The 20868-nt window shown below is 53.1% G+C and overlaps 7 protein-coding genes across 7 annotated transcripts; 4 read left to right on the top strand and 3 right to left on the bottom strand.

Moving 5' to 3' along the window:
* Nucleotides 1-889: 889 nt before the first annotated feature.
* Nucleotides 890-3746, bottom strand: BDR25DRAFT_255242 (WD40 repeat-like protein; the record flags this gene model as incomplete). Its single annotated transcript, XM_033686344.1, has 3 exons — nucleotides 3543-3746; nucleotides 3462-3489; nucleotides 890-3411 (listed from the first exon to the last, which is right to left on the bottom strand). Coding segments are annotated over exons 1-3 (2727 nt in total), but the record flags the coding sequence as incomplete, so codon positions are not given.
* A 220-nt stretch (nucleotides 3747-3966) lies between these two features.
* BDR25DRAFT_214690 (uncharacterized protein) lies at nucleotides 3967-5989 on the top strand (the record flags this gene model as incomplete). The annotated part of the gene is made up of 4 exons (XM_033684808.1): nucleotides 3967-4002; nucleotides 4064-4432; nucleotides 4483-4721; nucleotides 4771-5989. The coding sequence occupies 4 exons, from the start codon at nucleotides 3967-3969 to the stop codon at nucleotides 5987-5989; spliced, it is 1863 nt and encodes a 620-aa protein (XP_033551634.1).
* Nucleotides 5990-7878: 1889 nt separating this feature from the next.
* Nucleotides 7879-10849, top strand: BDR25DRAFT_214675 (kinesin-domain-containing protein; the record flags this gene model as incomplete). Its single annotated transcript, XM_033684806.1, has 2 exons — nucleotides 7879-8758; nucleotides 8817-10849. 2 exons carry the CDS (start codon nucleotides 7879-7881, stop codon nucleotides 10847-10849), a joined length of 2913 nt encoding a protein of 970 aa, XP_033551635.1.
* A 1037-nt stretch (nucleotides 10850-11886) lies between these two features.
* Nucleotides 11887-14456, top strand: BDR25DRAFT_332137 (uncharacterized protein). Its single transcript, XM_033692717.1, has 2 exons — nucleotides 11887-13062; nucleotides 13121-14456. The coding sequence occupies exons 1-2, from the start codon at nucleotides 12206-12208 to the stop codon at nucleotides 14091-14093; spliced, it is 1830 nt and encodes a 609-aa protein (XP_033551636.1). The 5' UTR covers nucleotides 11887-12205; the 3' UTR covers nucleotides 14094-14456.
* On the bottom strand, nucleotides 14133-15833 carry BDR25DRAFT_384187 (PR-1-like protein). Its single transcript, XM_033697856.1, has 3 exons — nucleotides 15397-15833; nucleotides 14882-15166; nucleotides 14133-14681 (listed from the first exon to the last, which is right to left on the bottom strand). The coding sequence occupies exons 1-3, from the start codon at nucleotides 15697-15699 to the stop codon at nucleotides 14601-14603; spliced, it is 669 nt and encodes a 222-aa protein (XP_033551637.1). The 5' UTR covers nucleotides 15700-15833; the 3' UTR covers nucleotides 14133-14600.
* Nucleotides 15834-15848: 15 nt separating this feature from the next.
* On the top strand, nucleotides 15849-16564 carry BDR25DRAFT_351305 (uncharacterized protein; the record flags this gene model as incomplete). The annotated part of the gene is made up of 4 exons (XM_033694829.1): nucleotides 15849-15944; nucleotides 15987-16087; nucleotides 16152-16339; nucleotides 16374-16564. The coding sequence occupies 4 exons, from the start codon at nucleotides 15849-15851 to the stop codon at nucleotides 16562-16564; spliced, it is 576 nt and encodes a 191-aa protein (XP_033551638.1).
* A 594-nt stretch (nucleotides 16565-17158) lies between these two features.
* Nucleotides 17159-20102, bottom strand: BDR25DRAFT_112143 (uncharacterized protein). Its single transcript, XM_033683592.1, has 2 exons — nucleotides 17846-20102; nucleotides 17159-17792 (listed from the first exon to the last, which is right to left on the bottom strand). Exons 1-2 carry the CDS (start codon nucleotides 19751-19753, stop codon nucleotides 17175-17177), a joined length of 2526 nt encoding a protein of 841 aa, XP_033551639.1. The 5' UTR covers nucleotides 19754-20102; the 3' UTR covers nucleotides 17159-17174.
* Nucleotides 20103-20868: the final 766 nt, after the last annotated feature.

Below are 20868 nucleotides of genomic sequence, written 5' to 3' on the forward strand. Positions count from 1 at the left end.
CAAACCAACCTCGTCTGTCAAGTCAATTGAGGAAACGCAGATCGCCAAGAAGTTGTATATTCGAATTGGTAGCTAGAATCTTACAGCACGTCGCCCTGCACCAACGTGCTCGGTTGTCAATATCCGGACTCACAACAATAGGATACACAGGACAGAGGTCCTAGGCAACTCGTCCCAATGATCGATCGTCTGCAATTTAGTTATATCCGGGAGAGTCTGCCTACTCTTGCGTACTTGGGAGAAAATAAATGTGGTTCTCGTTGTAGAGTTGCCCCGCAGTAAAGAAAGTCAATATTCCTTCCGTACCAAGCCGCTAATCATGACTAACATAGTGCTCGACTGATCCCGTTCCTGGCGAGTGCATTGAAAGACATCTCCTTTGGTGAGGCATGCTTAAATGCCGAATTGAATCTAGAATGCTGTCACCTAATGTGGAACATGACAACGTAGTTTAGGACAGAAATCTGTATCCTGTTAGTACTCTCCTTAATTCTAGCAAGAAGGTGATTATATAGAATCGACCCGGGTTATGTTCCACGACATATGATAACATGCTATATATGACGGCACCGTGATACTCCATGCGAATAGGATTAGTGAACTCCAGACCTAGCCTTCCACACTCCATAGCTCCTCCTCTTTATGAAATGTTCCAAGTCATACTTCTATCGCATGTTATTATATAACATCTGTCTGCGAATGCTGAATTAAACGGGCTTTCCTGATCCTTTTACCCATCAATCCAAAACCAAATAGTGCGCTAGTGGCGGGGGCTCCTAGAGGAGATGGCCTTCAGTGTATCTTATAGTGCGTTTCTACATGTAATGGCATTGTAATGGCATTTTTGGTTCCGGAGTATCTCACTTAGTACAAACCTTCCCCCTCATTCCACCACCACCAGATCCCCACTCAGCCCTAATATTCTCGTCCCATCCACAATCCCCCTAGCATCTCCCACCTCATCCATCTCCCTCAGAGTGAAATCCAACAGATAGCTCTCATCGACCAGCTCCTCTACCCTTTTATAATGCCTCTCAGAATACGCTCGAATCGCATCGAGAACGTCTTTCAAACCCCCCTTCGTCCCAATCTTGCCGGCCGGCTTTAAATTCGCAAGGCGAGAAGCAGGGTACGATTTCGCCAAGGTCCAGAGAATTTTCTGTGCTACAGGTGCAGAGCGTACATTGGTGTTCCAATCACGGAGGCGGAGGAGGAGGGTGTAGAGTTGAGAGTCGGAGAGGTGGGAGAGGACGTCGTCGACGGCGAGGAGGCCGGAGAGGCTTGCTTGATCTGGGACTTCTGTCTCGACGACGGATCCGAAGAGGCTGAATAATCGGCCTGGCTGGTCCATTTGCAGAGCAAGCGTAATGGCTTCGCGATAGTTTCCTGCGTAAGCGAAGTTTTGAAGTTTTTGGTCGAGTTCCACCCGCTCGGCTTCGGCACTTGTGGCCGCTTCGAGAGTGGAACTCGATGTGTCGGCCCAGAACGTTATGACGCTATCTCCGCCACCGGAAACGAGGGCATTGGAAGTGGGATGTACGGTCAAAGCCCAGACGCGATCAGTGTGGTTGTCTAAAGTAGACAATGCTTCACCACTATGCGTATCCCATACCTTGACCAGCCCGTCCCCTGCAGCAGAGGCTAACTGCGGGCCTCGTTTATCGCGAGCATCAATGGGTCGGTACGGTATCCAAGAGAGCTTTAACACACTGTTAGAATGTCCTTCGAGGGTTAGGAGACAGCTGTAGTCGGAGAGGTTCCATATCTTTACTGTCTTGTCTCCGCTTCCTGTGGCAATGAGACCTTTGGTGCTGGAACCCGGGAACTGGGAGTCTTTCGGTGCAAATTTGACAGTCCAAACGCCCCGACGATGACCCCGAAGCACACCGACTGCCTCTCCGTCACCTGCTGAGTAGATTTTGACTGTGCGATCTTGCGATGCCGAGGCAAAGAGTGTGCTTGTCTGATCAATGTCGACGGCGTTGATGTCTTTATCATGGGCTTTGCGAGTGTATTTTGCCCGTAGACCTTTCTTGGCATCTTTGTTGATATCCCAGCGTTTTACAGTCCTGTCCTGAGATCCTGAGATCAGAAATTCGGGAGGATGAGAAAGAGGATCAGTAAATGCTGGGGTCCCTAGAGGAGGCACTGAATGCGGAAGTGCAATGGCCCCGAGCGATTCAGCGTGACCAGTAAGTACCGCAAAGCACTTGTAGGAATGGTTCTTAGGATCTAGGCGCCATAATCTAGCGGTGTTGTCTTTTGCCCCTGTTGCTAGCCAGTGACCTGACCAATCTACATCCAGGCAGATGATGATCTCCTCGTGTCCCTTTAGCAGAGCAACATCTGCCCCAAAGTAGTCTCCAATGGTCTGCGTAGTTGTTTCTGAGGCATTTGACGTGTTCAGAGATATGATCCGAATGTCTTCTGAGTTTGTGGCGAGCGCCAAAAGTGACTTATCTAATCCGACGTACGCGAGATCTATCACTTCATCGTGGGTGCCAGACACCCGTCTAAAAACAGGTAGCGGGTCTATAGCTTCTTGTATGAAGGGTAGATCGACCGGCTCTAAAGAATGGAAATTGAAGACCTGATCAGCATGAACTGAGATTAGATATGGTAAGGAGTCGAAATGTAGGATGTCGACAATGGCGTCGGTCTCTGTTCCTGGCCGCTGTTCCCGGGTAAGTTCATCCCCAGATGAGGTTGGCCAGAGCCTTATTCGTCCATGCTCTCCACCAGAGAAGATGATCTGACCGCCACAGATGAAGCCAGCGCTTTCGATTCCCTCGAGGGCTGCGATGGTGCGCTTGACTTTCCATGTCCGAGCGTCCCATAAGATCAAGGTATTGTCGCGACTTCCTGAAACTAACGCGTTCTGGCTTAGTGAGAAGTCTAGAGCTCGGACAACAGAAACATGCGAGTCCAGTACGGCCACACTGTTTCGCTTGTGCAGATTCCATATCCGTATCTTGCCATCCTCAGCGCCTGATGCTAGTCGATATTCTAGAGTGCTGTCACCGCCGGCAAGGCCGTGCTCAGCTCCATGTTCCTGCATTGATTCCCCTCTCTTCCTCTTCTTCGTCTTTTCAGCCGATTCATTTTCCTTTGGAGCAACCTCGACCTGGAAGAAGTGGAGAGCCGAGATGACGCCGCCATGGCCGTGGAAGGTATGCGTAGCGTAACCACCTCGAACATCCCATACTTTGGCGGCACCATCAGCAGCACCGGTAGCTACTAGAGTACCGGTATTATCAACCGCCAAGGTCACAACAGGTGAGGTGTGTGGTCGAAGCGCGCGTGACAATTCAACTCGGATCGAATTCTCTTCGGAATCAGATGGCATTAGAGAGTATATATGCATAGACAGCGATCGTGAGCAAACGATTAGGTGGGAGGCAGAAGGCGTCACTGCGCAAATTAGCAAGAGCGGTAGGAATGGGAAGGATCAATCGACGTACATGCCAGCGCGGTAATAACTTCGCCATCCTGAAAGCCAAGTTAGTACACACAGAAAATATGTGTGCTTCGTGCCCTCTTACTCCTTCTATCCTAGCCAGCTCCGCTCCGGTTGCGATATCTGTGAGAAGCGCATCTTCGCCCAAGCATGCGGCGAGAATGCAGCCATCTTCGCTCAAGGCAACGCTGCCGCCGGAGTAGATGGACTGCAGGGTTCTGTCAACTGCGTAGGTAGTCCTGACGGTCTGTCTTTGGGCCATGACGGTGTGCTATCGAAGCGATGCGGGCATGGCGGTGGATAAGAGAAGTGTGAATTCGATGTCTTGGCTACGGGAATTTTTCGAGAGCCCTTATCGATAAGCACCAGGAGCTCCTTCCCGTTGTGCCTTCTCGTCTCCAACGTCAGTCCACCCCACCTCAGTCGTCAAACTTGCAAGATGCGTGAATCTCTCATAATGCACCTTCTACTTTTGCTTTCATCTGCTAAGGCTTCTTGAGTTCGGTAAAATGGGCCGTCAAGCGTACCTAACACGTCTTGCCCTGGTATGTTTGTCCTCCACCTCCATCTCAATGTCGAGGACCTCATCTGACCTGAAGCTGGCAGGGGCGGTCGGCCTTTGAACCAAGCCAGCCCGCAACTGCCTCCCCTGAATACGTGCAGCTTGACTCTTCACAGGAGGACATCTCTACACCAAATGTGAATGCCCAGCTCTACGATGAACGGGGTCACCCTATCAACCCACGCGCGCGGGAACATGGTAGAAGGTTTCGGGAAGCTCAAAACGACGTGCTAGCTGCTATTGGCGTAGTGGAGAGGCGCCGCTCCCCTTCGGAAGGCCTCCCGGGTGCTTATGAGCTGCGGATAGAGCAGCTTGAGAATGAAGAGTCGGCTGGAAATGCGATAGCTTTTGCATCTAGGTTGGCCGAGAATCTGTGTACTTGGTGGCTCGGCTCGCTCAGAGATCGAATTTTGGTATGCTCTCATGGGGTAAGGCCCTTCTTCTGTGTCTTACTGGTTTGCAGACGTTTCAGATGGGTAGCCGGATCCCATTCACGGATATTGTCACGTCCGAATACCGAGCCTTTGGAACCAGCTTAGTCTATGCTGGATTCTTTCCCCGAGTCCTGTCTACGGTAGGCGTCCAGGCTTCTGTATACGCAGCGCTTGTGCTACAGCCTATCAGTCGTCTTCTTTTTGCAACACGAGCATCCGGAAAGACAAGGCTCCTCTTTCAGCGACAAAAGAACCTAATTAGCAATGGGTAAGCTCCCTGCAAATACCCTGTCTTGGCTACTACTGATTCTGTCAAGCTTTCGTTTGCTCGTGGAGATTGCTTTCTACCCTCTCGCCTACCATGCCACCCTTCAACGGCTTGCACTGCTTCCCACAAAGCCGTTACTTCCTCCTTGGAGAGCTTTCGTACCATTCTCAAGCTCGTCACCAATTCGACTCCTCTCTTTACCGTCGGCATTGACCGCGGCATCTTTGATGGAATTTATCAAATCAGCGATAAGCTCGCCATTAGTGTTTGTCTGCTTGGAGCATTTCTTAGAGCGATGGGTTTACGCTCTTGTTTACGAAGCGATTGAGTCTACCACAATTCGTCCAGATCGTCCAGACCTGGAGACCCCTGATGATGGCGTGAAGAACCGCGCGACGCAGATTCTTGGCTTGAGGCGAAAATCCCCTCCCGTGGTTCGAACCGCAATCAACAAGCTCCTGGTTACACTCGGGTGGGGCAAGCCGTTTCCATCCTCGGAAGCTAGAGAATATTCTGACGGACGTACACGAAGAGCTGAAATTGAAATGAGTCGGACAATGGAGAATAACCAAGGGCGAGTGACCAACGTCAGTCGACTCCAAATTCCAATGGCGCACATGCCTATCCAACCGTTACCAGGAGGCAGCAGTGTGAGCAATATAACGGTAGCTCCCACGTCAGTACCCGAGGCATTCTCTCCAGCATCTCCAACAGCTTCTCAAGGAAGTCAGGGCGATAATGACGACCCAAGGATTCGAATCACGTCCAGAGAAGGCATTGTTGAGATGGAGGTTCGTTTGCCACCACACGTCCTCTCCACTCACACTGAGGTCTCTGGCACTAACTCTCCTACCCCAATACAGCGTGGCATTGCCTTGTCCCCTGCTGACGAACCCGAAGAACCTGCTTGTCACCGGGTCACACAGCTATCCACAGAACCATCACAAAGGATAGGCGCGGTCCTGAAAGCCCAAATTGTCGGTTGGGCGACGCTTCCACTCAAACTTATTACTCTACGACTGATCGCTTCCCATTATATCGCTGGTCGCCAGCGCCGACCGGATCAGAAATTCGGTATAGCTGTCTATCGCGGTGTGTCCCCTCTGGGCGGCTTGCGGGATTTCAATCTCCAATCTGCTGGCGTCTTGATTTCCCGCGTCGCACTCTGTGGAGCACTAGAAGTGGCGATTGATCTTAGCTTATGGGGTTGCCAATGGCTTGCCATAAATTGTGTTGGCAAGAAGTTTTTCGGTTGGGGTACACTCTGAAAGATGTAAGACTCTTGCTGCCTAGTGCAGGAGGCGTGGACTACAACTATCGGCGATTTGAGTAAGGTTCCTCATGCACAGCTCTATTCCAGAATGGCGGGTTGTCCTAACTCAAGCCTGTCAAGAATGGCATGAAGGCACAAGACGGGACAACCGGCAAGCGAGTGAGACGCAAAGTAAGAAAGATTAGGCTCATTCCGACCCACTGGGTCATTGAGGTGGATGTTCAGCTGTCTGTGTGCCTTTACTTCCTCTTGGAAACGTCTCCGCTAGGCTAGACTCATTGTGTGGTACACTACTGGAAGGAGACTACGACTCAAGGTCTGCTTCCGAGGACGCGGCTACCGAAGTGGGCCAACGATGTTTCAAGAGCGACGCTGGGACATGGAGGGAATGCCATCCATAGATCCTAAGAAAAGCACGCGAAGGAAAAAACTGGGGAGCCGAAGGAAACAGAGGTGAAGCCTCTCTGCCACCTCAATGCCCAAAGGCATTCCAAATCCACGTGGGGTCAGTGGAGGTTTGTGCCTGTGCCTGAACGGCATAGAGGTTCCCCCTTATGGCACGTGCGCATAAGGCTTGGCGTGATGCACGGGTTCCGAGTGATTGGACCCCCGCGAAACACAAGCTCACTGCCCTCATTTCTCCAGCTCTCTTTTGCGTTCAACCACTGTAACTCGGAGATTATATTGTGTCATGGTGCGGTCGTTCAAAACGCGCCGAGTAGCAGAGAGCCTCTGAGAAGGAGCGTTGGGATTCAGTCAGCGACATCACGAGGGGTTGAGTGTGCAGTGGCTTGCGTGCGTCGCCTCCCTAATGTGCAAAGACAGGTTAATATGACGGGCTAAAGTGACAGATTGGGCCGACGTGTGCTCTGGTGCGGTATTTGCAGTGGCATGTCAAGGAGAAACTCGTTAAAAGGAGGCGTTTTGGAGAAATAAATAAATGATTATCCTTATCGGGCAACAAAGCTGTTGAGCTTCTCGTTTCGCGCGTGAACCTGGTTGAAAAGGAGTGGGAGTGCCGGATTCGCGGGCACGATCTGCAGCTGCAGAGACGGAAGCCAGCGTCCATGCGAAAAGAGGCTGTCTCTTACCGCATCGAGCGGCCGTCCGTGGACATCACCACCTCCCCCGCGCATCATCGACCCCCTTTTTGTTTTCGGTAGACACTTTGTTTTTTGCGCTTCCCTTGTGGTGGGTGGGTGACTGGGCTGTCGAAACTCCGCACTGCATGCGCAAGCACACGCAGCGTTGCAGCCCATCATTTCCCTCCTCCTCCTCCTCCTCCTCCTCCTCCTCCACAGCCCGCGGTCGTCTATCGAAGAACACGGGAGGCAGAGCCCTGCAAATCCCGAGTCCCTGCACCCTCCCCCTGCACGTTGCTGCGGGCTGGGAGAAGCCAAGCTCTGGCAACGCTCCTAACGCTCCTAACGCTCCTATTTTCTTTTCCTCACGAACCTAAACCTTTGCCAGCCCTTCGTTGAGACTCGCAGACCGGCAGACACGCTCATTGTGCATCGCGGCAACGTTGTCATCCGAGCCAGCTCTTTCTTGCAGCAATCCTAGACACGTGTACCGTGCACCACGACTCGAGGTCCAACCCTGCAGCTGCCCGTTGTCGCCCGCTACGCACAACCTTCCCCCTCCTGCAACACCGCGCAAGGCCTTCCCCGTCAGAGTGACGCGACGTTAAGCCAGCACCTCAGACGTTTCTGGAACGACCCATTGCCTGCACAACATCTACTGCTGGCCACAAGATTCGAAAGAGGAGAGCGAGGACATGAACGCCGCGAGGTCGAGCCCGAAAAATTAGGGTTTTAGGATTGTCGACGCCCCATCAGAGGGCTGCCACCAGGTCCTCTAATATCTCGCCGCGACAACAACACCATGACGACCACGCTTCCACGTCCGTCGCGGCCTTTAATCGCTCCTCCCACCGGCCCTCTGCCTTCACTGCCCGTGCCGAAATCCCGCAGCTCCAATGTGAGCCCCGCGTCGGCGCGAGCTTCTTCAGCGTCTTTGCTACCCTCCCCCGCCGTATCCCTCCGCGCAGTTTCTTCCTCAGCGCTGCCTCAGAGGCCGATACTCAAGAGTCATCCCAACTCTACCTCGAATGTTCCTACCCTGAACACCGATGCCTCCCCGGCAGGTCCTCTGCCACCCGGGAAGTCGCTGCGGAAGACCATCAGCATCGGTGCTTTCCCGCAGCCCCCAAAACATGTTGGGAGAACGGCAAGTCATCCTCCTAGCCCTCTGTCGGCAAGTTCGACTCCTAGTAGTGACACGCTGCATCAGAGGTTGTCGTCGGGATCCAAGGCCACCCCCAAGACTACCCCTTCAAGAGAGGGCAGTATTCGGAAGCCGGGACGGGTCTCCACAGGTGGTCGCAGCCTGCTGGCGAAGTCACCATTGACTCCCCCCAGTCTGCTCAATGGCAGTGGAGAGTCAGTCGCAGTCGTGAACAGTGGTCATCTGAGCCTACCCTCACCGCCCCAAAGCAGGAACTCCTCGGCCCAAGGCTCCTACGCAACGAGTGCAACCACCTTCGAAGATATCGGGGACGAAGAGTCGAGGGGTCGATCAGATAATAAGACAAATACGGACCGGCACTCAACCCATAAAGATGGCAAAGGGAACGTCCTTGTCAGTGTACGAGTGCGGCCGGATGTTGGGACAAGCGACGGCAAGCAAGAGTTGGAATGGGAGATCAACGGCAAACGCTCACTTGTCTCATATAAAGGCCGGGAGGGCGGAGAGTACATTTATGGTAATGTAGCACGACATGATGCATGACGCCGAAGGCAGCGCTGACTGAGATAATATAGACAATGTGTTTGACACCCAAGACAATAACGCCCGAGTGTATGATGCCGCCGCTAAGCGGCTGGTCCGACGGGTGATGGAAGGCTATCACGGGACTGTGTTCGCCTATGGCATGACCGGAACGGGTAAGACCTTCTCAATGCAAGGAACCGCCACAAACCCAGGTGTGATTCCATTGGCGATCACCGACATTTTCTCCTACATCCGAGAGACACCACATCGGGAGTTCCTTCTGAGAGTCAGCTACCTGGAAATCTACAATGAAAGGATCCATGATCTACTTACCGGACCCGTCGCAGCGGGACTAAATGGCCAGCCGACTCAACAGGAGGAGATCAAGCTCAGGGAGGATAGTAAGCGCGGGGTATACGCGACGCCCTTAAAGGAAGAGATTGTGCAAAGTCCAACACAACTCCTTAGAGTTATCGCTCGGGGTGACAACGCACGGCGAGTGGCTGGAACACAGTTCAACGCCCGCAGTTCACGAAGTCATGCGGTGGTTCAGATCGTCGTTGAGAGTCGAGAGCGTGCGCCAGGTGGATTAGCCAGCTTGAAGGAAAACAAGCGGTCGGCAATGGCTCCGGGTGGTGTCCGTGTTTCCACCCTCAGTTTGATCGACTTGGCAGGTTCTGAAAAGGCTGCCGACAACAAGGAGAGACGGACAGAAGGATCGCACATCAATAAGAGTCTTCTGACTCTCGGAACGGTCATCGCACGTCTATCTAGCGATAAGGACAAGGCAGCGTCGGACAAAGACAAGGACAAGCCAAGCAAGGACCAAGGAAAGCACTTGCCATACAGAGACAGCAAGCTTACCCGACTGCTACAACCCGCTCTATCTGGAAACTCTCTTGTGAGTATTCTCTGCACGATTCAGATTGGGTCAAGTGGAAGTATTGCGGCAGCCCACAGTCACACCGGTGAAACCCTGAATACTCTGAAATTTGCTTCAAGAGCAAAGAATAACATCATCAGTCATGCTAAGAAGGCAGATGAGTCCCTCGGCTCCGGTGGAGATGCTGGTAGCCGAGCGTTGCTTGACCGCTACCGCGTGGAAATCCAGGAGCTACGTAAACAGCTCGAGGAACAAAATAAGGCAAAAGATAACAAAGACGGGAATGAGGAGGAGAAGGAACGAGAGAAAGATGAGGAAGAGGAGAAGGCACGTGAGTTAGAAGACCGACATCGACACGAAGAACAGATGCTTGAGATGCAGCTCGCCCGCACTGCGCTCAAGGAACGAATTGAGCACCTGAACCGGCTGATTCTAAGTTCGAAATCTTTGGGTGTGAATGCCACTAACCGATCTTTCTCATCGATGAGTCTTCGCGATCGCGGGTCTGTTCTTAGCAATGGCGACTTCCAGCCGATTTCAGTGCGTTCGTCATCAGCAAGCCACGCTACCCTTGAAGTACCGGGCCGTACAGGCTCTCAAGCCGTGTTCCCCTCAATACCCTTGGAAGGCTCCGAAGAGGACGACTCACTTGGAGAGAATGGAGACGGCACGGCCAGCCATACAGCGCAGATCCATGCACTACAGACAGACCTCGCGGACAAGAACCGGTATATCAGCACTCTAGAAAAGCGACTGTTGCAAGCTCGACGTTCTAGCCACTCACGTGTTTCAATGAGTCTCACTCAAAAAATGTCAGGGAGCAGTGAAGACGGAGGGCTAATCGCCACCATCGCGGAGAAGGATGCAGAAATCTCCAATCTTCGCGCTCAGCTTGACGACAAAGAAAAGATGATTGCAGCGCTGACGTCGGCGGGCAAGAAACGTGAGAATGCACACGAGGTTGGTAGTGACGGCTCGCCGGGAAGTCGGAGAACGTCACACCAACGCAGCGAGGGCAGTACCTGCAGCTTAAAAGTAAAGAGCTCACCGATCAGCCCAGTTGGGTTCCTTTCCAATCCTAAATCGGAGCGAGAGCTAGCAGACGTGACGAGGATGTTAGATGAGATGATCTCAGGACGTGTCGACCATGCCAATGGCGCACGACGGATGAGCCTCCCACCCGTCAATGAGGACAGGTGATTGTATGATGTTGGGATTCTTGGAATGTAAGGGCTGGATGGAATGAAACAATCATCTCGCTACGGCAGTTGGGACGACATGAGGAAGAGAAGCGAGGACGACGGTTACAAATAATGGGTACAAATTAATGACGACGCAGCCGAGGATACGAGGCAGAAGGGTGTGGGGGAAGGATTGCGCACGGCGTTGAGGAGGATTTGATTGCCACGGAATCTCGGCCACGGACATTTTCTTCAATATCTACTCTCCTAGGGACTGGGTTGGTGGTTATTGCGCGGGCAAGGTGTATTCTCTTGTGCACTGCTGTCGTTTATTCGGGAGAGCTTCGACCTGATACCCCGTTTCTCTGCGAGGCTCTTGGCTTTGCAGTCTCGCTTGTCGACTATGTATAGGTTCTATGTTAGTATTAGTAGTCTATATTTGTACTTGAAGCACTCTAGATGAGTCCATGATGCGTCGAGGTTGTCAAGATATATAGTGGCATGCAGCCTATGGCATGGCTGGGGGAAGGTGAAGTCTAGCGTCAGATGGCCGGTCGGAGCAGGCTAGGTGGCTAGCTACCGTTGGGGAAGGACCATCAGTCGCGCGGAGTCCGGCGCCGACGCTAGCTAGCGATTTAGTCTGCATGGGGACATGCGCAGGCCACCTAGTCGTCTCACAGCGTGTTTCAGGTTCCGACACGCAAAGCAGCAGGTACGAGCCTCTCTCCTTCGATGCGCCCACCAGCCAGACTACGGCGCACATCACTTGCGCGCACCCAGCAGTAGGCTTGCCGCTCAAAATGCCACCCTGCTGCTCGAGAACACTCCCTGCGCAACCTCCCTTGTTCTCTGCCCTCTGCCCTCTTCCGGCTCTCACTTCTAAGCCAGGGACGCCTCCAGATCCTTCATCGTGGCCCCATGCCCGTTTATGCTTCACCTTTCCCCCTTCCCCCTTCCTAATTACACCTCTGCGAGGACACTGTCTCGGCGACGGCCCTTCATCGCACCTACTACTCTTCACCTCCGCTCCTTGACGGACGTCGTTTGTTTGCTGCTGTGAAACTATGCGCTGCTAGCTGCCATTACATCCACCGCCGTTATCTCCATGACTTCATAGCACCAGCGCATTCGAGCTTGCACACGTCTTCTTTTCTTCACTCTTCTCTTTCCCTTCTCACGCTCCTTCCCGCGAGAGGTTCGCTCGACGCCGCCCTCGCTCTTTCTGCTTTTGCTGCTTTTCACCTGCAGGGCCAGGTGTCACCAAAGGTTCCTTCCGACGCGCTGCAAGTTATCGTCATTGTTGCTGCAGCTCTCGTCCCACTCGCCCACGTAGCCTGAACAAGACTCACAGAGCAACTCAGTGCGCGGCGACGACATGATAATCAACGCCACGAAGAAAGTCAAGACAATGCACGCCAGGCGGAATCCCAATCTGTCGGTGTCCTCGGCCGCTTACTCACAGTTGAGTCCTAGTGTGACGTCGGCCACCTTCCTGTCTCCCACTGTGGCTTCCCGCCGTGGCCTCCTCTCGCCCTCTCCACCGCCATCCCCAAGCCTCCCTTCCCTGGTCCCGCGCCATGGTAAGAAGCAGCCGTGGTCGAGTCACTCTCGCCTGGTGAAACGTTTACTCATTGGCTTTTGTGGAGTTACCATTCTGGCATGGCTGGTCGTTCGTCAGCTATATTCCCATCAATCGCAGACGACAGACTATGACTATGAGGAGGAAGAGTACGAGATGGTGGGCGATAGCCTATTGCCACAGGAGCCCTCTGCCGTTGTAGTGTCTGATATTAAGGGTAAACCGAAGTGGATTGTGTCAATTCCAGCAAGCTATGACTTCCCATTGCGACCGGCCCAGTACCGAGAAATATGTTCTCAGTCCATGGAGCTCTCGAAACAGCTGCGCCAAGATGGCCATACATCGAATGGCTTCGCTAAGCGAATGCTTAATTACTACTCTAGAGATCAGTATTACCTAGATGTCCAGGAGGCTGAGGACCAGGGCCTGCTTCCTCCGTCAAAGAATCAGGAGAGGCCGAAGGGATTTGTGGACGATGCGTCTATGGTAGACGGCAAGGTTGCCGGCAACAGCATGAAGGTGTGTGATAGGACCCTGACATATGTCATGGAGACAACCGACGCAGGCTTTGGTAACTCTTTGCTGCGCTTATGGATGTCGTATGGATTAGCTTTGGCAGAGAATCGCACTTTCTTCATCGACGATACCCGGTGGTATGTCACCAATTTATTTTCCCTGGCTCACCTTATATTAAGTACTGACTATGGGCAGGCCATATGGCAAATATTCGACCTTCTTCATGCCACCACCCTCTGCTGGTTGTCTACCACCACCAAAGCAGCAAATCGTTCCCTGTCCGCACAACGCTCGCCATATCGCGGTATCTGCTGCCACAACTCAGCAAACTTTCGGCCATGCATTTACCGACGAGTATGAAGATCCTACCAAAATGGAAGTTCAGCGCCAACACAACATCTTCGCCCTTCTTCGTGCTGGTTACGATGCTCTATTTAAGCTCCGCCCAGACGACTCGAAGTATGTTACCGAGCGAACGGAATCGCTCTATGCGCCCATCATCAAAAACGGGGGTATTAGCATTGGCATTCACGTGCGTCGAGGCGACAAACATCCTTTCGAATACCAGTACCAGAAGGATTACATTCCATTGGACCGCTACGTTGACACGGCGCGAGACATATTTATCGAACGCATCGAAGGCGGAAAGTCCAAGAAGAAAAACAAACCCCGCTCTCTGGAAACCAAACTTACTCCGCGTCACACATCTTCTAAGATTATCCTTGCATCAGATGACCCGGAGGTGTATGAGGCAGCTGAGATGGGCTCTTCCCTCCGTGCCCAAGACCGCATCGTCCTTGCTACCAAAGCTACACTCGAGGCCGCTCAAGGCCACAAAAACCCCTGGATTGACGAGATTTCTGGCTGGGAAGGCGGCTTCTACAAGGATGTTTTCTGGAGTCTAGGCCGGCCTGTTGGAAACGCAGAGGACATGACCAAACTTGACAATGACAAAGTCCCCGAGGACGCTATGAGATTACGGGAGCTTGTGGGAAGGGCTTACCTCCTTGATCTCGCTGTCCTCGGCGAGGCTGACACTATCGTCTGCACAGTATCGAGCATTGGATGTAGAATCCTCGCTGTGATGCTGGGCTGGGAAAGCGCGATTCAGAATGGCAATTGGAAGAATGTCGATGGGGATTTTGATTGGAGGGGCATTACGTGGTAGATCTACCAGTCAGCCTATATCCTTTGATTCTAGTTGTAAAGCGGTGCGGCTGAAATGGTGTTGTTTTCGATAGATACCCTACACGTTCGTTTCATTTGTAGGATTAGGATCAAATCTTCTTGGGTTGGGTATATCGATTTTCAGTGGCGCTTTTGGCAGATCATATTTTGCATGGTTGGCGTTGCTTATCCTTCTATTGTCGTTTCTTTCCTTATTCGAGGTTGGACGGTGCAGAGAGGTGTTGGTGCTACTTCTCTCGTCTCGGGAAGACATTAGGCGGTTTAAAACATCCTTGCGCGCATGGATGAGCTTTTCGGATTGGGGCTCCGAATGGTTGGGGGAAGTCAAAGGGTAGAGGGTGATGGAGAAAAGAATATTATCATACAGCCTCATCTAGGACAGGCTGGCAATTCCTGGGGCCGCTTATAGCGGCCATCTGCATCGATCGTCTGATCATACTCTACGTGCACCACCCTACATTGCGAAACGAAACAAACTGAGTTGGTATCATATAAACAGAATGTGTATCATAGCGACGACCATGACCAGAATCCTAGCAATCAGCAAATCCCCAGACTTCCCAAGCCACTAACCATCACAAGCCACATTCCTATTCCCACCCATCCTAGCCTCCCATATATCCTCATCCCACCCGAGCACTGTTGCCCCGGATACGGACACTCACCCTCGCCTCCATTCCCCAATCCCACACTCGACGTAGCGGTAGGCTCTCCCGTCGTCGTAACTATACTCGGTTCTGGAGTCGATGTGGGCTCGCCTTGCTTAACCTCTTGTTGTACATTCTCCTTAAAATACCCGATAACATTCCCCGGTGGATAGTACTCGCAAACAACATACCAGCCCGGTGCGCCGCCGTCATTTTTGTTGTTGCATTCGGTGCGGGAGCAACCGACGGTTGTGGTGGCTTTCCAGACGAGTTGCGTGAAGTGCCCGGTATGTTTGGAGAACTCGGCTTTGGTGTAGGAATATTGGATGTTTTCATAGTACCAGGCAGTTAGGGAGCTGGTAAGGTTGGGGTAGCCGGAGGAGAGGTTTTCACCTGTGGGACCGCCCTGAGGGGGGTGAGTTATTGGGGGTTGAAGGGGATGGGGGCATGGGAAGATAGGAGGAGACAGGAGGAAAAGGTCGGGAGGTTTATATTGGAAGAGTGGGAAGTTGAAGGGTAAGATATGGGAGGGAATAAAGGACAAGAAGTGAACTAAGCTGTAGAACAAACAGCGTATAGATAACGCCCCGGCTAAGAATAAGCCTTAAGAAAGCTGGGTACTATGTGCAAACTTACAGAATGCTTGAATACACACGCATTCCCCCATTCCTGCGCATATTTCGCACTCGTATCATTCCAGGTCACAGCTGTCGCGTTATGCAATCTGCGATACGTGTTTGTGACGTTAAGGACGGCGTTCTTGAACGTTTTATCATTAGTGTATTCGGCGGACGCTTGTTGGTCGCGTAGAGAGAGTGGAAGTATGCGTGGGAGTGTGAGTGTTGCGTTGATGAGTGGGAGATGGAGTAAGGAAAAGATGGACATGCATGTGAGTGTGAGAAACGTGGACGGCGAATGAAAGAGAGGTAATGAGGGCATTCTGATCTAGGTTTAAGCCCATCAAAGGCCCACAGCGTGAATGCAAAGGAATCGTGATTGAAGCTGTATGTACAGTTCCTAAAGTTTTGACAAGAGACGTGAGCTACCCAATTGTCAATTATGTCAAAGACAAGAACCATAAACTCTGAATGACCTGCCCTAACCAAGCCAAGGCCTCTCTCCATCTTGATTTATCCTCACGCTGTGGCCATCGAGTCAACCGCTTTCAGACTCCAACAAAAGAAGTGATAGGCGCTAATCTGTGACGTCGGTTGGCACGTGTCTAGAGGTCTTGGCAGAAACGACTGGTGTTAATGCACAAACATGGAAAGGACAAGGCGCTAAGCGACGTCGTTACTGGAGGCTTGGAAGATCTCACGACAGGAAAGTGAGTATAGAGATGTTTTGTATTGTGCTATGCGACGAAACACTCTTGAAACAGGCAAGGAAAGTGAGAAACGAATCGCAGGGGATAAGGGGTTCAAAAACAATCAGATCGAGCGCTTTGCTTCCATCATTACTCGTCATCTCTCATCACCTTCTCTCATAACATCATCACCATCATCCGCCTCCGCTCTTCACCAACAGTGGCTAGGTGCACCGAATTCACTGTGCCTCCCCACTCCAGTAATTTCAGAGCGTTAGAACACACCGAACCCGATGCACCACCCAAGCTCCAAAACTACACAACAAAAACATCATCCCCCAAACATCTGCACCATCCCAAAAAATAATATGGTATCTGAACTTTTCCCCTCATGTTCTTTCCCGGAATGGAGAAAAAGAGAACCGAAAACCTCCACCCATGCACCCTGTTGAGAGTTTCAAAGGGAGCCGGCACGCCCAAGATCAAGATCCAAACTGAAACCCGAATCCTCAAAATGCCTTGCCTTGCCGTACCTTGAAATACGCGCCGGTTTTTACTCGTTTGTACTCGCGCTCATACTCGATCCAAGATTTGGACACCTGCGGTGAGGGGAAGAGGTATTGGGGAGAAAGTGAAGGAAAAAAAAAAAAAGTAAACGCAATCAAAGAAACACGACCCAGGCCTAAGGAAAGATAGAAAAGCTCAGTAGAATGGAGCAGAAATGACAAGAAAAATCTTCGAAACTATCCCCCGAGGCACGAAAGACCCGCGAAGTTTCACGGGAGGAAAACCATGCCTCCTGAAAGCCGTCCAACCACTGCAGTATCGGAACGTAGAGTATGAATACACAGCCAAGAGAAGACGAGCGTCGACACGCCGAACTAAGTATGTCTCCAGCTGAGAACGAAAAGAGAAGGAAGGAAAAGAAGAAAGAAGTCGCTAAACCAAGCCCGAGTGTGGATATCAATATAGTCAGTGACAAACTTGAGACAGCCGCGAGCATCCCTCTGAATGATTCAACTGCAACCTTCTTTGCTTTTCATACTCTTTCTGCCCTTAGCCTGAGACCACTCTAACCGAGGCGTAGAGCTTGATATTAGTGGTATCTTCACATGACAATGCACCCGCCCTCGCCGTTAGTAGCAACTACAGTGGTTGGAGTTCTAGGGCCTTCAGGTTTTTTTAACCCTTTTAAAGACTGCGAACGCTTCGACCCAGCCATCCACCTCAAGAGAGTAGGGTTTGCTGCCGGCCTTGTGGACCTGGGTCGCTGCGGCTCAAGTATTATGCCTGCTGGCGGTGGTGGTGGACCCCCACCATCTGCGGCCGCGGGGGGTGGTGGAGGCGGAGGAGGTGGCGGCGGTTGGGGCATACCCATAGGTGGTGGTGGTGGCGGTGGTGGCGGTGGCGGGGGCATCATATGATGCCTGGAGGAGCCTTTCGTTCTACCCTTCCTTTTCTCCCTCCCATGGTGAGGCGGGATGATGACCATTTGTGGGTCAATGGGATGTGGAGGAGGCGGCGGCACGTCTTTAGGTGCTGGAGGAGGTTCGGGCATTGGCCACATGTGCATTGTGATGGCCCAATCAGGCTGTACCATTGTTTCCCATACCTGGGGCAGAATGATCTCTCCATCAGGACCTACGAGATCGTAGTGTCCCTCATGCACGTGGGGGCCAATGACATCGACGTGGAGGAAGGCTTGCTTGATCAACTCTTCCATGCCCTAAAGACTCGTTAGCATTCCATGTCGGGGGTGTGATTGAGGGTCTGACAAACCTTCCAGGTCTTGCACAAGTGCCAGGGGAAACTGAACTTGCGGCCTACGGCATCTTTGAACTTGATCGGAAGCTTTGGCGCGTCGGATGGCTTGAGTCGTTTGGCTTCTTCTTCTGCAGCCTTCTTGGCCTTCTCCAGTTCCTCTGCAGCCGCCTTGGCTTCGGCGAGCGCTTTCTCGTGTGCTACTTTCGCTTCTTCGGCATCCTTTGCCGCTTTCGCCTCAGCCTCCTCCCGAGCTTTCTTCGCGGCTTCCAACAACTTTGCAGCCGTCTCCGCAGCAGCTTTCTTTTCTGCGGCCTCCTTTGCAGCGCGGGACTCGGCCTCAGCCTTCTCCGCAAGTCGAGCAGCCTCAGTGGCGGCCTCTCGCTTTAATTGCTCGTCTTTCTGGGCAATTATGAGCTTCTCGAGCTTTGCCAACTTATCTTCGTCTCCCCTCTTCTTCGCCTCCCGCTGCATGGCTTCGGCCTCCTCTAGCTTTTTCTTCTTCTCTGCGTCCTTTTGAGCACGAGCCTCTTGTTGGGCGATAAGGAGGTTCTCTAGACGAGAGAACTTAGCCTCCTCCGCCTTCTTCCGCGCAGCCTCTGCAGCTTTCTCATCTTCCGCCGCTTTGCCGAGAAGGAGCCTCTCAAGTTTGGTGAGCATACCATCCTCTTTAGCTGTATCTGGCGGAGGTGGGGGTGGAGGCATAAATTGTATTGGCGGGGGTGGTAGTGGAGGAGGAGGAGGAGGGGGAGGAGGGGGCGGAGCTGGTTGTGCGGCGGGGTCTTGGGGGGGAGCCGGCGTGCCCTTTGTGGAAGGGGGATGGGCAGGTGGCGGAGTTGTGTGTTGAGGGGGGGGTGGCTGGTATGGAGGCCACATTGGTGGCATTCCAGGCATCCCGTAAGGTGGTGCGCCGTATGGAGGATAATATCCATTCGCATATCCGTAGGGCATCATGTCTCCCGCCGGCACGGGAGGCATTGAGTTGCGATGGCCTCTTCCAGAACGATGACCATGCCCCTGAGGAGGAAAGTACCCATTGGGGTCACCATGGGCCGGTGGGGAGGCGAAAGGGTTCGCGCCACCACTTGGTGAGAAGGGGTTTGCAGCGTAATAATTTGGGTCAGGGCTGCCGAAAGGCACCAGCTGATTCCCAGGTGGTGGTGGACCACCTGTGAATGGATTGAATGGTTGTGACATTATGCTGGGCGCATACCCGCTAGGTGGGGGCTGGTGAGGAACATGCGACCACTGTTGACTGGGGTGATGTGGGGGATGTCCGCCCCGGGGGTAGCCCGGATAGTCGTCGTGACTCTCCAGGCTTTCAGAATGGGCGGATTGTGGCCTTCGCCGCCGCGGCCGGTGCTCTGAGTCCAGCTTTTGTCTGCTCCTGGACCGGGCGGGAGGCGGAGGGTTGCGCACAGGGACGTGGCGGGAGGATTTGCGCCGCGCGGGCTGGGGTCGGGGAGCTTGCGGGGGAACAGAAGTGTGTCTGGCAGACAAGCGAGGGCGCGACGCGGAATCGGATGGTTCGATCTCGTCTTCAACAATGTAATCCCACTCCTCTTCGTCTCTCTCTTCCTCTTCGTCTTCGTCTTCCTCGGAGTCTGTGTATTCGTCTTCGTGGCTGCCCGAGTGCGACGACACTTGGACACCAGAGTCTTCTTCCTCGTCCTCGGAGTACGGGTGGTGTGCTGCTGAGCCCGTCGCGTGGTTTACGTTGATGTCCTTTAACCTAAAGTCGATCAAGACGTTAGTGTCGCTCTCTGCCATTGCGGATGTAATCGAAACGCTGGACTGAGGGCTGGCACGGGAGCGGGAGGAGGAAGGAGAAGAAGCAGCAGCAGTAACTCGACGTTGGGCAGGACGGCGCGAAAGCGCACGCCGGGAAGGGGCGCGACGATGAGGAAGAGCAATGACTAACGGCATGGAAGCAGCTGGTGCAAGGAATTACCGTACTCAAGCCCGTTCTACCAGAGAAAGGCCGAGTCCGGTAACCTTGAGGTCTTGAGTGAAGGCGCGGTGAAGACGGACCTGCTGTCCTGAAGGCGACAGTTGCGCCGCGGGACGACGATGCTGACAGTGGGGGTTGCGCTGGACGACACAGGAGTCGTACAGCGAAGAGACAAATGACTGCGAGTGCAGAGGGTGTTTGTAAACAGCTGCCGGGTCAGGCGCAGCTGCAGGTGGGCGGAGATGAGCGACGTGCCGGTGGTATTTGAAGGGTGGCACTTTGGTAGGGGGAGGGGAAGTAGGAGTTGAAAGAGAGAGTGAGAGAGAGAGAGGGCAGGGTGGTAAGACGGAAGCTGATTCGACGTCGGGGTAAAGTGCGTGTCTCGAAAGAATCGGCTGAAGCTGTCACTGGGCAGCTCCTGGCCTCTGCACGCCGTCGATGGCCGTGGAGCGTGTCTGAGGAGGACTAAATGGGGGGGGAGGGGATGTTTGAGGAGTCAGCTAGACTCAGAGGGGCTAGACTGTAGGCCTGGCGACGAGGGAGGAGCCGTCTGGGATCAAGCGATCGATAAGGAATAAGAAAACGGCCGCGCTCTAGGCCAGGTGGGAGAAGATGGGATCAAGTGGCAGGCAGGCAGCAGGCGAGCAGCAAGCGGGCAGCGGAAGGACAGCAGATGCGCGACTGGGTCGTTCGGCGAATAATGCAGCCTTGTCGCCGGCCGGGCAGGATGACGATGCGATCGTTGTGTGGTGCAGCAGCCTGTCAGTGGTTGTTGGACCCTGGGAAGTGCAGGCGGGGACGGATGTCTGGTCGTGACACAAGCAATGTCGACGTTAACCACGATGCAGCTGGCTGCGGAAGACGACGGGCTTTTGTGAGTGCTGCAGTGCTGCGTTGCCGTGGTGTTGAGGGGGGTGGTAAGTAAATAATAGTGGAGTAAATATTTGGCTGGAATGCAGCAGCTCGCTTCGGCGTTCACGGTCTGCGCCGAACTCTTCGAATCAGGTAGCGATGCGTAGTGTTCGATGCTGGATGGAACATAGTCTGGCTTCTTTCTTCTTGTGCAACGAGGATACTGAGGGCAGCAGAC

Source organism: Lindgomyces ingoldianus (genome assembly GCF_010093535.1).
Source record: "Lindgomyces ingoldianus strain ATCC 200398 unplaced genomic scaffold BDR25scaffold_6, whole genome shotgun sequence".
Taxonomy (NCBI): Eukaryota; Fungi; Ascomycota; class Dothideomycetes; order Pleosporales; family Lindgomycetaceae; genus Lindgomyces; species Lindgomyces ingoldianus.

Excerpts from the sequence above, each read along its gene's own strand:
- BDR25DRAFT_384187 (XM_033697856.1), bottom strand. The coding sequence starts at position 15,699 with ATGCCCTCATTACCTCTCTTTCATTCGCCGTCCACGTTTCTCACACTC. Across the intron at positions 15,167-15,396 it reads CGTGTGTATTCAAGCATTCT|GGCGGTCCCACAGGTGAAAA; the intron begins GTAAGTTTGCAC and ends CACCCCCCTCAG. Across the intron at positions 14,682-14,881 it reads AGGAGAATGTACAACAAGAG|TGGCTTGGGAAGTCTGGGGA; the intron begins GTTAAGCAAGGC and ends TGTGATGGTTAG.
- BDR25DRAFT_112143 (XM_033683592.1), bottom strand. The coding sequence starts at position 19,753 with ATGCCGTTAGTCATTGCTCTTCCTCATCGTCGCGCCCCTTCCCGGCGT. Across the intron at positions 17,793-17,845 it reads ACTTGTGCAAGACCTGGAAG|GGCATGGAAGAGTTGATCAA; the intron begins GTTTGTCAGACC and ends ACGAGTCTTTAG.
- BDR25DRAFT_332137 (XM_033692717.1), top strand. The coding sequence starts at position 12,206 with ATGATAATCAACGCCACGAAGAAAGTCAAGACAATGCACGCCAGGCGG. Across the intron at positions 13,063-13,120 it reads TTCATCGACGATACCCGGTG|GCCATATGGCAAATATTCGA; the intron begins GTATGTCACCAA and ends GACTATGGGCAG.